At 39.0% G+C, this 16,531-nt stretch overlaps 1 protein-coding gene across 7 annotated transcripts in view; it reads left to right on the top strand.

Annotated features, from left to right (window-relative positions):
* FREM1 (FRAS1 related extracellular matrix 1) overlaps positions 1 to 16,531 on the top strand; it is a 179,727-nt gene that overhangs the window by 42,793 nt on the left and 120,403 nt on the right. For all 7 annotated transcript variants that reach the window (XR_011254372.1, XR_011254374.1, XR_011254373.1 and 4 more), the window contains exons 6-8: positions 4,011 to 4,334; positions 7,885 to 7,993; positions 15,087 to 15,218. Coding sequence is in view for 2 of the 7 variants with exons in the window: in XM_069576602.1 (XP_069432703.1) it covers positions 4,011 to 4,334; positions 7,885 to 7,993; positions 15,087 to 15,218 (565 nt within the window). In the remaining 5 variants the exon portion in view is untranslated. The remainder of the gene's footprint in view (positions 1 to 4,010; positions 4,335 to 7,884; positions 7,994 to 15,086; positions 15,219 to 16,531) is intronic.

Here is a 16,531-nt window from a genome sequence, read left to right as displayed (position 1 = left end):
TATACCCATAGACACACACACACACACACACACACACACACACACACAGAGGGGGAGACATGCATACCAGAATCAGTTTATGGAGTTGAATTTATGTTATATTTGAAGTTTTATATCTTGTTATTTTATTATTTTTATGCTGGTATAATCCATCCTCATCAAGAGACTGACTATTCACCCATAATTTCTTATAGATTTAAAAATATTTTCTTGTTTATGTTTACCTTTTTAATCTGCCTGAGATAAATTTTGTCTTATTGTAAAACAACAGAACAGTTTTTTTGCAAGTAGCCAAAATTTTCAACACTATTTGATGAATAATGAACCTGTTTCCTACTGATTTTTTGCTTGCTCTGTTGTATAGAAAGATATTATATGTCTGTTTCAAGGTTAGTTCTCTTATTCTTTAGAGTGGCCCACTTATTCTTGTGCCAGTACCATATTATTCCAAAATAAAAGGTCTGGACTTTAATATTTTACAGGCAAGTTTTTCCTCATCATCTGCTTCAAAATTTTCTTATCTATTCTTAGTTCTAGATAAATAATTAATACTTATGTTAGTTTTTTTAAGCCCCTAATTATTTTTTATCAGGATTGGATTAAAATTACTAATTATTTTGAGAAAAATTAGAATATTGGAACATTTACCATATTGAGTCATCTTTTCCAGGCAAAGGTTATCTCACTTCATTGAGGCAAATGATCTTTGATATATTTCTGTTAAGGCTGCAGTTTTCTTCATGTCCCTTGAGCACACTTACTAAGTCCAATCCTAGGCAGTTTGTTTTCATGAACTTATTCTGACTAGTCTTCTTCTCCTCCACTATTTCTTCTTGTTGGTTAGTGATGATAAACAGGAAAGCTATTTCTTGGTCTAATTTTCTTTTGTCTGGCTTCTTTCTTGAATTCAATTATTCTAAAAGTTTTTCAATTCTATAGGCTTTTAAGACTGTATTAATTACATCTTCCACTGATGATGATAGTTTTTCCTTTCTTTTTCAGTAATTATTTCTCTTTTTTCTCCTGTATTCCCCACTGGTTTGGCCAGAATAATATTAAATACAGTGATGCATATCAGAATCATTGTCTTGTACATTTTATCACTATTAACTGCACACACTGTCCTTTTTAATTCTTGCCTTGAATTCATCTCTCTTTGAAATTCTTATAGTCACATCTGCAGACTTTTTTGGATCATCCTTTTACGTTTAATCTTTTTGTATAATTTTAAATGCCTCTCCTGTAAAGGCAGATATAATTGGATATTTAATTTCAGAATATTTGTCTTAAGAGAATAGAGACAATATTTCTATAATAATGGATATCTGTTTTTCCCTATCATCTTGTTTTATGCTTTCTTGCTAATTAATAACATCATCTTGCACTCTAGGTTATATTTTATTTGCCTTTGCCTCTACTTATTTAATATGCCATTTTAAAATTTAGTTCTTTTTTAAAATTTTTATTTATTTATTTTTTATTTTTTTAAATTTAGTTCTAAATTGAAAAAATACTTTAACCTTTATTTTTAACATATTAAGTAAAAAATACAATGAAGTCTTTTGCCTCCTTCATATATATTATGAGGTCTGATCCTATTTACCCTTTCTCACTGCAATTACCCACCACCAGGCTTGGTTAACATAATCCGCAGCTTTAATTCTAGCATATCATCTTTATGCTTTATGATACTTAACTTCATCTTTTATTTCAAGTGTACTCTTTTGACATTTGTATCCATTTTGTTAGTGTTTCAAGTAATATTTGTTCAAGCTTAACCTCTAGGTTTAATATTTCTTATTGTTCAGAACTAATCCTTTTATACTATGATTTCCTCATTCTTGATTAAATTATAAATCTTCAAATGCTTTTCAATGGCACATTAGAACTACACAGTCTAAACTCTCAGCGTTATCACTCTTTTGTTTTTATAAACCATCATGTGGGAGGGAGAGGAGTTGTCACCTTCTGTTTCTCTTGCTTTTCTCTTTTTCTCTGAGCCTTGCTGGCTAGTTTCTGAAATTCTAGGCTGAGGAGTGGGTGGCTTTGGAGGACTTTTGGAGAGAGAGGTCTTATTTGACCAGGCATTGAAAGAATATGGCTTTGTGCTCTCTGAGTTGGGTGGATGTTTCAAGCTTCTTCCTAGTCTCAGGGCAATTTCCTTGTTCTCCTGGAGATTCTCCTCTGCAAAGGCCTCTCATCTTTGCTAGCCTGATTAATCAATTGCAGTTCCTCCCAGTGCTCCTAGGATATGACCTCCACCTCCAGCTTCTTTCTGTGGAGATTTTTGGCTTCTCACAGACGCACCTAAAGGTCAGGGACCCAGATGACCCTAGATCAACGCTCTGTCCCACTTGCTCCATATCTGGGAGCACTCACATATTCCTTCCTGCAGCAAACAAGGACTAAGACTGATCCCAGCACAGATACCATGTTTCTTCTGCCTCTGGCCACTTAGCTTCCTCAGGGATGAGCCCAACATCAATCCCCTGTGTGCTCCACTGGTAAAACACACTTTTAAGGCTGGTGTGATAGAAGCTTCCCTCCTGACACCTGGGACAAGGGATGCAGCATTGCCCCCCCCCACCCCTCCTCTTCATAGAGGGCATACAGTGTGAGGCATCAAGGTGGTGACTCAGCACAACACAGAGCAACTTCTGTCTGTAAATAAATTTCTTTCTCTTACTTCTCTCAACCCTTTTATATTCTTAGAGTGGGTGAGAAGGTTCTAGAGTCTGGAACTGGTTCCAGACAATTTGTTTTGTAAATTCTGCCTATAATACCTGTCTCACATTGTCTTTGAAATGCTCTCTCTTGGAACTTCAGTTGAGACTAAGCCATGAAGAACTACATTTTAAACATTCTGTTATATAAATATCCAGTGTTCAGCAGTACTGCACTCATGTGGCTCTGATCATTAAGCCTGGTCTCCCAATAATGGGGGACATCAAATTCTATGATGACCAGTTATCTTCTGCTGAGGATCCTTTCTGCCCATAGCACTTGTTGGGACCTCAGATCCCAGGTTGCAAGTTCATGATTTCTCTGGAGATCCCCACAGTGAGAGCCTCTTCCTCATAGCTCTCTCACTTGGGGAAGGTGTATTTCTATCTTGAAGAGTTACTTGCAATTTTGATGACCTACTCCTCACTTGGAGACCCAGGGTCCTAACTAATACACAACTGAGCAAATGTCCTTCAGTTTCATGAGCAGCTATTATAAGGACAGGTTCCTTCATTCTGCCATTGTCACCTTTGAAACTTACAAGAGGTGGATGGGGTGGCCAGGGGAGGTTGGTTGTGTGTGCCAGACACTGCTAGTGCTTTATTGGTTGTGTGTGCCAGACACTGCTAGTGCTTTACTTTGTTTCTTCTTAAGATTAAAAAACAATTATTTATTTATTTGGCTCTGCAAGATCTTAGTTGTGGCATGCAAGCACTTAATTGTGGCTTGTGGGATCTAGTTCCCCAACCAGGGATCGAACCTTGGCCTTTTGCATTGAGAGTGCAGTGTCTTAGCCACTGACCTACTAGGCAAGTCCTTGTGCTTTACGTTGGCTATCTCTTGTAAACCTCACTCAGTACCTAGGACCTCTAGGATGTCCATGTTATAGGCGGGGGAAATCGAGATTTAGAAGTTAAGTAACTTGTCCAAAGTCATATGAACAATATGTGCTGGACATGGAATCAAAAGAACAGTTCCTTCTAATCACAGAATTGGTGCTCCACGTCAACTCTGGCTAAATATTGGAGTCACCAGAGCACTTTAAGAATACCAAATTGTTGTGGTGGTGGTTTTTTATCTCCTCCTTAGGAATGTTAAATTAGAACATCTGGAAATGGAATTTGGGCATCAGTATGTGATTAAAATCTCTCTAAATGATTCAGATCACTGCTGGATGCACCCTCTAGGCTGTGACTTTGTGTTAAATATCGTGCGATTTACCCTGCTATTATATCAATAGCTTCATTTATAGTTCTCCCCTTTATCTTTTCTTTCTCCTTCCAAAGTCAGAGCGCGCGTGGCTGCCTGTCTATATCAGACCTGGAATTCCCAATCAGATTCCAAGAGCTGCATTCATGGCCATGTTTATTCTGGAAGTGGATCAGTTCATCCTGACCTCACTGACTACATCGGTTCTGGACTGTGAAGAGGATGAGACCCCCAAACCCTTGCTGGTGTTCAACATTACTAAAGCTCCACTCCAGGGCTATGTGACTCACCTGTGGGATCACACCAGACCAGTGTCCTCCTTCACCTGGAAGGATCTAAGAGATATGCAGATTGCCTATCAGCCACCAAACAGCAGCCATTCTGAGAGGAGACTTTATGAGGTGAGAGGGAAGAGAGACAAAGCTGCCAGACTCTTTGGTATTCAGAGAGTCATTGAAGAGGCCACTTCTCTTTAGCCTGCAGGTTACCTTGTATGGTCACTGCCTCATTGTCCAAAGTCATATAAACCATATGTGCTGGACATGGAATCAAAAGAAGAGTTCCTTCTAATCACAAAATTGGTGCTCCACCTCCACCCTGGCTAAATATTGGCGTCACCAGAGAACTTTAAGAATACCAAATTGTTGTTGTTGTTGTTTTTTATCTCCTCCTTAGGAAAGTTAAATTAGAACATCTGGAAATGGAATTTGGGCATCAGTATGTGATTAAAATCTCTCTAAATGATTAGAGAGATTATCAATCTCTCTAATCTAAGAAGAGAATCAATCACTGCAAATCAAGATGCAAACCAGGCAGGTGATGCAAATGAACAAAGCCATCCGGAGGGAGACTGGGGGGAAGTGAGGAAGGAGCTGGCAATTTAGGAAGCAGATGTAACTCAGCTCCAGCTGACTGCTGCATGTGAGAATATGGATGCACCCAGTGTTGCTGTAGCTTTCCTTTTTTAAGAAAAGTTGGAAAGCTCTACTTTTTTTTTGGTAAAAATATTTCAAGTTTCATAATACAAGTGAATGTTTATGCAAAACTGAGGCAGACTCACAGACCTAGAAAACAAACTTGTAGTTACTAAAGGGGATAGGGGAGGGGGAGGGACAAAGTAGGGGTATGGGATTAATTGATAAAAACTAACTATGTATAAAGTAGATAAGCAGCAAAGATATACTGTATAGCATAGGGAATTGTAGCCCTTTTCTTCTAATAATTTATAATGAACTATCACCTGCAAAAATACTGAATCACCATGCCATATACCTGAAACTAATACAACATCGTTAATCAACTATTCTTCAGTTAAAAAGTTTCAATATTGTAATTAGCCTCTAATTAAATTAAATTTAAATTAAAAAAGTTTCAACTTTTAAACATAGAAGACATTGTAAATTTAAAACATAAAATACCAGCTGCAAAACATTTCTGAGGCCACATTTGGCCCCCAGTTTCACCAGTTTGAGAACTCTGGTGCCTCCAACAGCCTTCTTGCATTACATAGACCACTGAAGTTAGAGATGGTCTAACTTCTATTTGTTTGTAATTTTTCATTAATAAGTTATTTTATATTATTTTCCATCAAGGTTTTCTACTGGAGTCCTTAATTTTAAGTAATAATGCTTACTCAGGGTAGGAGATTCCATATTCTCATTAAAAAGACTCATTTCACTATCACTTTTCATCAGGAAAGTTGTCTTTCTATCTAATCTAAATCATTTCTATTTCTGCCTCTCTCCTCTTGTTTTGTATTCAATGAGAGTAGAGAACAGCTGGTTACAGACTTGTGCATAATAACCCTTCACAAACTTGTAGACCTACCAGCAAGTTGATTAAAAAATGATATAAAATTTAAATAAGCAGGTTAACACAGACTTGAGTTCAGGTCTATTAAGGGAAATATGTGTCCCTGGGGTTACCAAATTGCCCTCTATCTAGTTTAGGCATTTTTAGCATTTAGGCTCAAGGGCAGACTATAAATGCCATGCCTTGCCCTTTACTTTTATTTTCTTCACTTCATAATAGTAAGTGGCAACTGGTTTTTCCTTTCCTGTCTTCACTTCTCATTTCTTCCATAAGTGAAGTTGCTCAGTCGTGTCTGACTCCTTGCAATCCCATGGACTGTAGTATGCCAGGCTTCTCTGTCCATGGGATTTTCCAGGCAAGAGTACTGGAGTGGGTTGCCATTTCCTTCTCCAGGGGATCTCCCTGACCCAGGGATCGAACCCAGGTCTCCTGCATTGCAGGCAGACGCTTTACCCTCTGAGCCACCAGGGAAGCCGTAGCATGAGGTAATTTCTCTTTAGATGTCCAGTTTTATCTCACATCCACAAACAAAGCGCTGCTGCTCTGTCTGCTTTGTATGCATTATGTCTGGCTTTGTACAGTGTAATACTAAAGCAGAACGTGTCCAGATGTGTGATGTGTGCTTTTTTGGTTTGCTTTGTTAGAAGGTGACTTTCAATTTTCTCAGTGGCGATTTTGCACTGCTCAGTTCTTTTGGCCGGAAGCCACCTGGGGTGAGATTTCTGCGAGCAGAGCAATGGCCAGTGCAGCTTTAAGCTAGCTGATCCTCCCTTCAGCTGTTACACCAGGCAGTCTCTTGTAGGCATGAAAATCCAACTTCACTCCAGTAGGTACTACATTGATCTTAGAGGAAAGTTCCTTAGTGATAGGGCTCAACCTAATATATATTTATATTCAGTTCAGTTCAGTTCAGTCACTCAGTCATGTCTGACTCTTTGCGACCCCATGAATTGCAGCACGCCAGGCCTCCCTGTCCATCACCATCTCCCGGAGTTCACTCAGACTCGCATTCATCGAGTCAGTGATGCCATCCAGCCATCTCATCCTCTGTCATCCCCTTCTCCTCCTGCCCTAGTCCCTCCCAGCATCAAAGTCTTTTCCAGTGAGTCAACTTTTTGCATGAGGTGGCCAAAGTACTGGAGTTTCAGCTTTAGCATCATTCCTTCCAAGGAAATCCCAGGGTTGATCTCCTTCAGAATGGACTGGTTGGATCTCCTTGCAGTCCAAGGGACTCTCAAGAGTCTTCTCCAACACCACCAAAATGATACCGCCCATATCAGTATAGTTTCATTTTCAATGTGTGTATTTGTCACTCTTGAATCTCTTTTTTTAATGTAGTACTTGCTGATACGGTACTATCTAATTGTTTCTTTTATCCTCTCAAATGGACCACACATTCTTCAAAAGTAGGTAGCTTGCCTTCCTTTACAATATTAATACCTCATCCTTCTCTGTCAGCACCTGGTGTAATACACACATAGCATGCAATAAAGTTCAAAATGTATAAGCCTACTTATTAGCTATGAAATTCAAGGGAGCAAATAAAATATAGATATTTAATAATATATCTAGTGGGATAGCTGCCTGTAGATCAGGATCTCTGCAACATTGTTGGCATTTTGAATTGGCTAATTCTTTGTTGTAAGGACTGACCTGGTCATGGTGGGATGTTATTAATAGTAGCCTCCCTGGCTTCTATCCACTAGATGCCTGTAGCACCTCCATGGGCATTCCTATTTATGAGACCAAAAATGTTTTCAGATATTCCCAAATGCTTCCTGGGGGGATAAAATCACAGTGGAGAACCACTGCTCTAGATCCTGTATCTTCACGAGAAGCTGAAGCGGTCTCATGCTGGACTGATGTAGTCTCCTGAACAAATGCAGGGGCACATTGCTAGCATATTTGCTTATTTCAGGTTAAGAACTTCAATCATAGAGAAAAAATTTAAAAACACTGATAAATTAAGGAATAAGACATAGAGCTGGAAAAAGTGAGATTACGTTGTCAAAAATGAGGTCAGGCAACAGCAGAAACTGACTTAGTTTTTCCTCCATCTGCGGTATATATCCCAGAATTAATGGTGTTTTATATTATAAATTGTCAATATGTAGTTCATATTCAACTGTTTGTTTACAGGTGGAGTTGGAGGTCTATGACTTCTTCTTTGAGAAGAGCGCACCTATTACAGTCCACATCTCCATCAGAACAGCAGATACAAATGCCCCGCGAGTGTCCTGGAACACAGGTGAAGTGCAGTATAGGAGTCAAACAGAACAGGGAAGGGAAGACAAGAGAGCACACTGGTCAGTGAAAAAAGGTAGCTTTATTCCCATTATGGGGAAGGCATGGCGCCCCAGTCCAGTACTCATTCCTGGAAAATCCCATGGGCGGAGGAGCCTGGTGGGCTGCAGTCCATGGGGTCTCTAAGAGTTGGACATGACCAAAGCGACTTAGCAGCAGCAGCAGCATTCCTATTTTACACACAAAGCAACTGAAACCATACAGGCTATGGGTATCTAGTTGTTTGTTTGCTTTTGTTTTTCCTATTGTCAGGGTGAGAAATTTAAAGTGAGGATTCTGGTGTCCTGAAATTAAGTTCTTTCCTCTACAGGAGATAAGCCAAAAAGGTCCCTTTTTGATTGAGGCAAAAAAGTGACTGTGATACCGAGCATAGTTGGACTGAGAGAGAAAAGGTCTCTAACTCAAAATTGTTCAAAGGAATCAAAGAAAGACACAGACTATAATCCATTATCTTATTTTTAAGTTGGGTTGCATGGACATGAAAATACATAATTAAGAGTTTAAACTGCTTTGTCTTCTTATTTTTAATATATGACTGACTTTCAATCTTACGTTAGTTATAGGTATACAATATACTGATTCAATATTTTTATATATTATACTTCATTTAAAGTTATAAAATATTGGCTATATTCCCAGTATTGTACAATATATCCTTGTGGCTTATTTATTTTATACTTAGTAGTTTGTACCTCTTAATTAATTCTCCCTATATTGCACCTCCCCTCTTCCTTCTTCCCACTGGTAATCACTAGTTCTCTGTATCTGTGAGCCTGTTTCCGTTTTCTCATATTCATTAATTTTATTTTTCAGATTCCACACTTAAGTGATAAAATAGGGTGTTTGTCTCTCTGATTTTTTTCACTAAGCACAATATGCTCTATGTGCATCCAGATTGTTGCAAATGGCGAACTCTCATTCTTTATTATGGCTAAGTAGTAGCCCATTGTATGTATAAACCATATCTTCTTTATCCTTTCATCTGTTAACGAACACTTGGGTTGTTTTCATATGGTGGCTATCGTAAATAATACTGCTATGAACGCTGGAGTGCAAGTATCTTTTCCAATTAGTGTTTTTGTTTTATTCCAGTATACTCAGCAGTGTAATTGCTGGGTCATATGGCAGTTTAATTTCCAGTTTTTTGAGAAACCTCTCTACTCTTTTCCACAGTGGCTACACCAATTTTGTTTTTGTTGTTCAGTTGCTCAGTTGTGTCTGTCTCTTTGTGACCCCATGGACTGCAGCATGCCAGTCTTCTCTGTCTTTCACTATCTCCTGGAGTTTGCTCAAACTCATGTCCATTGATTTGATGCTGCCATCCAGCCATCTCATCCTCTGTTGCCCTCTTCTCCTGTTCTTAGTCTTTCCCAGCATTAGGGTCAGTGTATGAGGTTCCCTTTTCTCTATATCCTTGCCAACGTTTGTTACTTGTGTTCTTTTGATGACAGTCATTCTGAGAGGTGTGAAGTAATATCTCACTGTGCTCTTGATTTGCATTTTTCTGATGACTAGCGATGTTGACCATCTTTTCATGTGCCTGTTTGCCGTCTATGTATCTTCTTTGGGAAAATGTCTATTCAAATCTTCTGACCATTTTTAAATTGGATTATTATTGTTTGCTGTTGAGTTGTGTGAATTGTTTATATGCTCGTATATTCACTAAGTTGTCTTTTCATTTTGTTTATGATGTCTTTTACTGTACAGGTTTCCTTTACTATATATTTGTCTTTACTAGTGGAATTTTCTTTTCTTATGAATTCTTACTTCTCGTTGTAACCCATTCGTTTCTTTTCAACTTAGAGAAGAGCCTTTAACATCTCTTTAAGAACTGGTTTAATGTTGATGTACTCTTTCAGTTTTTGCTTAAAAGTTTTTTATCTCTCCTTTAATTCTGAAGGATAATCTTTCTGGATAAAATATCCTTGGTTGTAGGTTTTTCCTGGTTTAGCACTTTAGATACATCACACCATTCCCTTTTGACCTGCAAAGTTTCTGCAGAAAAATCCATTAATAAATAGCCTTGGGGGAGGAGAGTTCCCTTGTATGTGATTCTTTGTTTTTTTTTCCTGCTGCCTTTAGAATTCTCTCTTTAACTTTTGCCATTTTAATTATGAAATGTTTTGGTGTGATTCTCTTTGGTTTCATCTTGTTTCGGACGCTCTATGCTTCCTGTACCTGGAAATCTGTTTCCTTCTTCAGGTTCAGGAAGTTTTCAGCCATAATTTCATCAAATATCCTTTGACCTCTTTTGTTCTCTCCTCTCCTGCTAGGACCTCTGTAATGTAAATGTTATTATGCTTGATGTTGTTCCAGAGGTCCCTTAAACTGTTTTCAGTTTTTAAAATTTGTTTTTTTGTTGTTGTTGTTCTGACTGGATATTTTCCATTATTCTATCTTCCAGAACACCATATGTCCTCTGTGTCACTTAGTCTGTTAATTATTTCTAGTGTATTTTTCATTGCAGTTATTGTATACTTCAGTTTTGACTTTTTCAGATTCTCTAGCTCATCTCTTCTTTCCCCTCAGTTAGCATTCTTATTACTAATCTTTAAATTCTTTATCTGGTAATTCATTCATCTCAGTTTCACTGGATGGTTTTACAGGTTTCTTTTTTTAGTTCTTTCATTTGAAAGAAAATTCTCCATGCTCCTGCTTTCATTAACTTTTTCTGTCCTATAAAACGAAGTAAAAGTTACCCACCGTGGTCTTAAATGCATGTCCTTGTGTGGGAACAGTCTGTACATGTCTGTACAGTCTGCGCATGTTCCCTGTGGATTTCATGGGAGTGCTGGATCTGATATGAAAGCATAGTGGTCTCTATCAACTTGGTAGGTGTTGCAGCCAGAGACGGAGGAGCTGGAGCCAGAGCCAGGTATGAGCCAGGGCTTCTCTGCTCAGTTGCCAACATCACCACCCTATTGGGGTAGGGCCAGGTCCCAAGGTACTGGAGCAATAGCCGTGAGGGTTGGGCCCAAGCCAGCTCCATCTCCCACAACTGGGCGCTCTCCTCAGCTGTAGCAGCCTCATTCTAGTGGGGAGCTGTGCCTCTGAGCAAGTGGGGCTGGGAAGGCCACCCAGCATGGGCCAGGGCATGCATTGAGGCAGTTGTGAGAGAAGCCAGCCAGTGTCCTGAGGAATTTCAACCTGCTTTCTCCATCTTATACTGGGAGTAAACAAGAATGTGTGGGTTCTTCATGAGTAGACTCTAGCTCTCTTAAAGCCCTGTTGTCTTACTGGTTTTCAAACCAGCCAATGATCTTCCCACCGTTTGACCCCAGGGCTGGTGCACCCAGTGTATGGTTCAAGCCACTCACTCCCCAGGAATATCTTCATCCTTGTAATGCCCCTCCTGTCCTGTGGCCCCTCCTAGGGGTGTAGACCACTCTGTGATTACTTCTATTCCCTTCCTGCACAACTTTCTTTTAGCCTTGGTTGCATAAGGGTCTTTCTGTCAGTCTTCAGTCTGTTTCCAGTGAGAATTGCTCCATGTATAGATGTATTTTTGATGTGTTCATAAGGTGAGAGGGAGAAGGGAGGTAAATTCTGCATCCTCCTACTCTGCCATGTCGATTTCCTCTCGCTTTACTTCTTTTAAAAGAAGGCCTTGTACTGTTTCTCATTTCTGAGAAGACTTACAATGCAGTGTATATATTTAGATCAGATGTAAATACGAAATGTAAGTGAAGATTTTTCCCTTTCCTACTGTTACCATCAATGGCATTCAAGCAGTGCTGGTAGGTTCATTTAACACAGAAAATATCTCTGTCTGATTTAAATCCTCAGGTGGCAGCTTATATAGATTATCTTTTGTGCACGTGTGTGTATGTGTGTGCTTGCACATGGGTAACACACCATGTGTGTGTTTATATATATGTGAGTTTCAGTAGGGATGAACAATATCAGTTGGGCATCCTTCATTTACAATCTGGTTTTCTGTCCTGTTCTACCTCTACTTGAGGGATAATGAGAGAAAAGAAGGAATTGGTGATCTAAAGTTTGATGCTTTCGAATTGTGGTGTTGGAGAAGACTCTTGAGAGTCCCTTGGACTGCAAGGAGATCATACCAGTCAATCCTAAAGGAAATCAACCCTGACTATTCATTGGAAGGACTGATACTGAAACTCCAATACTTTGGCCACCTGACGCAAAGAGCCAACTCATTGGAAAAGACCCTAATGAGGGGAAAGATTGAGGGCAGGAGGAGAAGGGGGCGACAGAGGATGAGGTGGTTGGATGGCGTCACTGACTCAATACTCAATAAATATGAATTTGAGCAGACTCCAGGAGATAATGAAGGAAACTTGGTGTGCTATAGTTCATGGGGTTGCAAAGAGCTGGACCTGACTTAGCAACTGAACAACAGCAAAGTTTAGTATACAGCATAGAGACTTAATGGTCTGCATGTTTACGTGTGATCTGAGAAACCTAGGCTTGTTAAGAGCTCCGGATCTGGTTTTCACTACTTTGGACATCAGAATTCTTTTTAAAATAAAATTTTATTATTATGAACTTAATATAAGATCATTGAAAACTTGGAAAGCACAGTAAGTAGAGTTAATGAATAAGTGAATGAAATAATAGTAGTTGGATAAAATTATTCATTACTCCATCACAAAACATAATCACCATCAGTATCTTGCTACATAAATTTCTAGTGTTCTTGCTTGCTCCTCTGCTGCATCCCATGATGCCTTGTTCTGTGCTGTACTGTGCACTCTCGACTTCAAAATCCTTGTTACCAGCCATTGTCCTCCCTTCATCCCTCCTTCCCTGCCTTCTTTCCTTCTGCTCTCTTCTTCTCCCTCACTTCTCTCGCTTTCCTTCCTCTCTCTCTCTCTTTATGTTTCTTTCAGGATTCCTGTATGTCTTAAATCAGGTTCCCTAGCAAAGAGCCCCTGAGGCAGATTATATGCACTAACCCTGTACTGAAATCTGGGTTAAGGGGAAGGGAAGTTGGGAATTTGGAGGGTAGCAAATAGAAAGATGGTTTGACTGAGCTGGTCATAGTTTTACAAGAAAACAAAGCTTATCGCTCAGTAGTGCTGATGTCTCCAGGAGGAGATGGAAACAGTCTGTGTGGGAAGAGTCAGGGGTGGGGTTGGGAAGGGGTGAACAACCACGTGTCAGCATCTTCCATCTCTTCTCTCACCTCAGTCAGTTGCCTCACTGGCGTTAACTTCCCACATGTCCGGGATTGTGTCACTTGGCTCTTCTCAGCAGTCACTGTACAAATTCCTTGAGTCCCATGGTGTGAGACCTGGCCACGGTCACAGGGAAGGTCATGCCAAAACTTGGTCTGGTGGGCAGTTGAAGGCAGCGACATCAGAAGATGAAGCAATGATGGTGGCCAGGGCTTTGCTGTGTGGGGATTGTGGGAAATTTGTTGGAGCTGCCAGGCTAGAAAGTGGGCAATTTGTCAACATCGGGGGCAGGGGAAGCCAGGCAGATTTGAGGGGAAGCATTAATGCATTAACTGTGTCTACCAGTACACAGTCTTTAAATTTCATCCGCTTGTTTCTTTTTTTTTTTTTAATTGGAGGAAAATTACTTTTCAAGGTTGTGGTATTTTCTGCTGTACAACAATGTGAATCAGCCTTAAGTGTATGTATGTATGTATATATATATATATATATATATATATATATATATATATGTACCCTGCCTCTTAATCCCTCCCATCCCACCCCCCACATCCACCCCCCTAATTTATGACAGAGCCCCAGGCTAGCTCCCTGTGTTACACAGCAACTTCCCACTACATGGTAATGTATATGCTTCTGTGCACTCGATTCATCCCACCCTCTCCTTCCCCTACTGTGTCCACAAGTTCATTCTCTGTCTATGTCTCTATTCCTGCCCTGCAAATTGGTTCATCACTACCATTTTTTAATAGATTCATATATGTGTGTTAGTATATGATATTTGTTTTCCTCTTTCTTAGTTCACTCTGTATAACAGGCTGTAGGTCCACCTACCTAAGTTCAACTGACTCAAATTCATTCCTTTTTATGGCTGAGTAATATTCCATTGAATATATGTACCACAACTTCTTTATCCATTTACTGGTTGATGAGCATTTTGGTTGCTTCCAAGTCCTAGCTATTGTAAGTAGTGCTGCAGTAAACATTAAGGAAAATAGATATAACCACTATGGAGAATAGTATGGAGATTCCTTAAAAAACTAGGAACAAAACTACCATATGACCCAACAATCCCACTACTAGGCTTATACCATGAGAAATCCATAATTCATAAAGACACTTGTTTCTTTGAAAGGCTTTGCCGCCTTTCAAGGTTCTCTTCAGTCTGTTGGGTAATGGGAATGAGTGATGGTACTACAGCTCCCTGTCTCTAACCGCGGAGTTCAGTCTGGATTCTGTCTTCTTGGCTCTGAGCAGCACTTCCCTTTCTCCCCACATTCCCTTCAGCATGCTGGGTCCAAGGAGAAGCTTTTATTGTTGAATTCCTTTAGTTACAAAAATCCCTTCCTTATTAGCGTCTAGACTAAAACACAGCCCTCATTGCAAAGTTTCAGACTCTTCCTGTCTAACACCATTAAACCCTCCCCTAGCACAGTAGCTCTGTATTTGTGCAGTTAATGACTATTTAACCACTTTAATACTCTATCCTGTGGGCTACTTATGCTCTTAGAATTTATGTGTGAAAGCGCTTCTGACTCTTGCCCATTTTAAAATATGTGAAAGCAGCCTTTGAAAAATTCCTTGTGTACATTTTTGAACTAGAGACCCCTGTGAACATACTGTCTGTTATTTCTTTCTAGTATTCATTTTTGGCACAATTATGCTTCTAAAGGATAGTTCATAAGGAACCAGTCATCAGGTTAGATTTAATATTACTAATAGTAAAAATGTTACTTAAAAGCTGAACTGTAGTTTCTTGAGAAGCTTTTGAAGATACAATTTTTACCTAGTTTCGTGGGTGAAAATTTATTACTCTTGTCTTAAAGTAGTCATCTTGGCATGCTGTAGAACTTTGCAGGACATTTTTGTTTGTTTGTTTGTTTTCTCTTGTAGGTCTGAATCTCCTGGAGGGACAGTCTAGGGCCATTACATGGGAACAGTTTCAGATTGTGGACAATGATGACATTCATGCTGTCCAGGTAGTCACTGTGGATGGCCTGCAGCACGGACGGCTTACTGTGAGAGGTGAAAGAACAAACTTTGTAACTTAGAATTAAACCCAACAATTATTTTCTCCAAAAGCAAATCATATTTAACAGGATATATATGCTATTTCTTGGGCTCCATTTCTCAATGAATTATCATATTCCCTAGGTCCAGATATCTTGAAACCATTGACTTTTGTAGTAGATGCTCAAATCAATGGGTGACCATTTATGAATGATATTTTATATTTGAGCCATTATTTAAATCTCAGATTTGCTTTTTGAACCCTTCTAAATATACTCCTTAACTGATGATTTTAGCCCAGTTTAAAGACAAAATATGTCCTTTTCATTTCTCTGGTTCAGAGAAATGCAATGAAAAACAGAAAAACATGTTGTTAATACTTTAGTAATAATTATGCTCTTATGTTATTAGTAGCAGCTACCATAGTTTAAAAGAAGTGGTTTTATAATTATAAGGGTAGTAGTTATGTAAAGTGGCGGTAGTTATGTATAATTATAAGGGTAGTAGTTAAAGTAATGGCCCTAATAAAAATATCCATAGTTAATAATAATATAGTCTATTCCTTGTAAGGAGCGCAGAGGAATTAATTCTGTTATCGTCTTAGTTTATCTATTTGTAAAGCAGAAAGAGAACTCTCGTTTATCACTATATTTGATTAGGAATTCTGAAAAAAATAAAATAGAAATAAAAATGATAAATTCTTTTGCCTAATCCTAGGACAATGGGAGCTTAGCTCAAGTTGGATGTATAAATTAGGATGGGTATTCAGTTGCATGTAAGAAAACTCCAACTACAGCAACTTAAACTCAAGAGTTACTTTCTTCTTGTAACAAGTTACATAGAGATGGATATTCTGTATTTATGACGCCAGCAGCTCTTTTCTGCCCTGTCAGTGGTCACAGAATGGTACCTACACATCTAGGGTTTCTAATGAGCATTAGGGGAAGGAACAAAGAAAAAGAAGAATTAAAAAAAGCTATGCCATCCAAGTTTGCTTTGTGTAACAACTTTTCCTAGGAACCTGAAGAAATGAAATCTAATTACATCTCTTACCTAGTTGCATACTATCCCCTAGGTGCAACAGAGTCTGGGAACCTGAGTATTTTTAAATGGTTATGTCATCATTCCAAATAAGACTAGGATTCTGGTACTGAGAAGGAGGAGAAAGTGGCTGATGGGCAAGTAACCGATAGTGTTCACTATACTCATGTTTAATCTATAAAACCATCTGGAGTGGGAAAAGCTATGGGCCATCTGCAGAAAGAATTGAAATATTAGTAGTTTGTGCAGAGTGAAGCAATGTTTATCAACACTATAGAAATGAAGCG

Source organism: Ovis canadensis, chromosome 2 (genome assembly GCF_042477335.2).
Source record: "Ovis canadensis isolate MfBH-ARS-UI-01 breed Bighorn chromosome 2, ARS-UI_OviCan_v2, whole genome shotgun sequence".
In the NCBI taxonomy this organism is placed as follows: Eukaryota; Metazoa; Chordata; class Mammalia; order Artiodactyla; family Bovidae; genus Ovis; species Ovis canadensis.
This window is presented reverse-complemented; position numbering and strand designations above follow the sequence as displayed.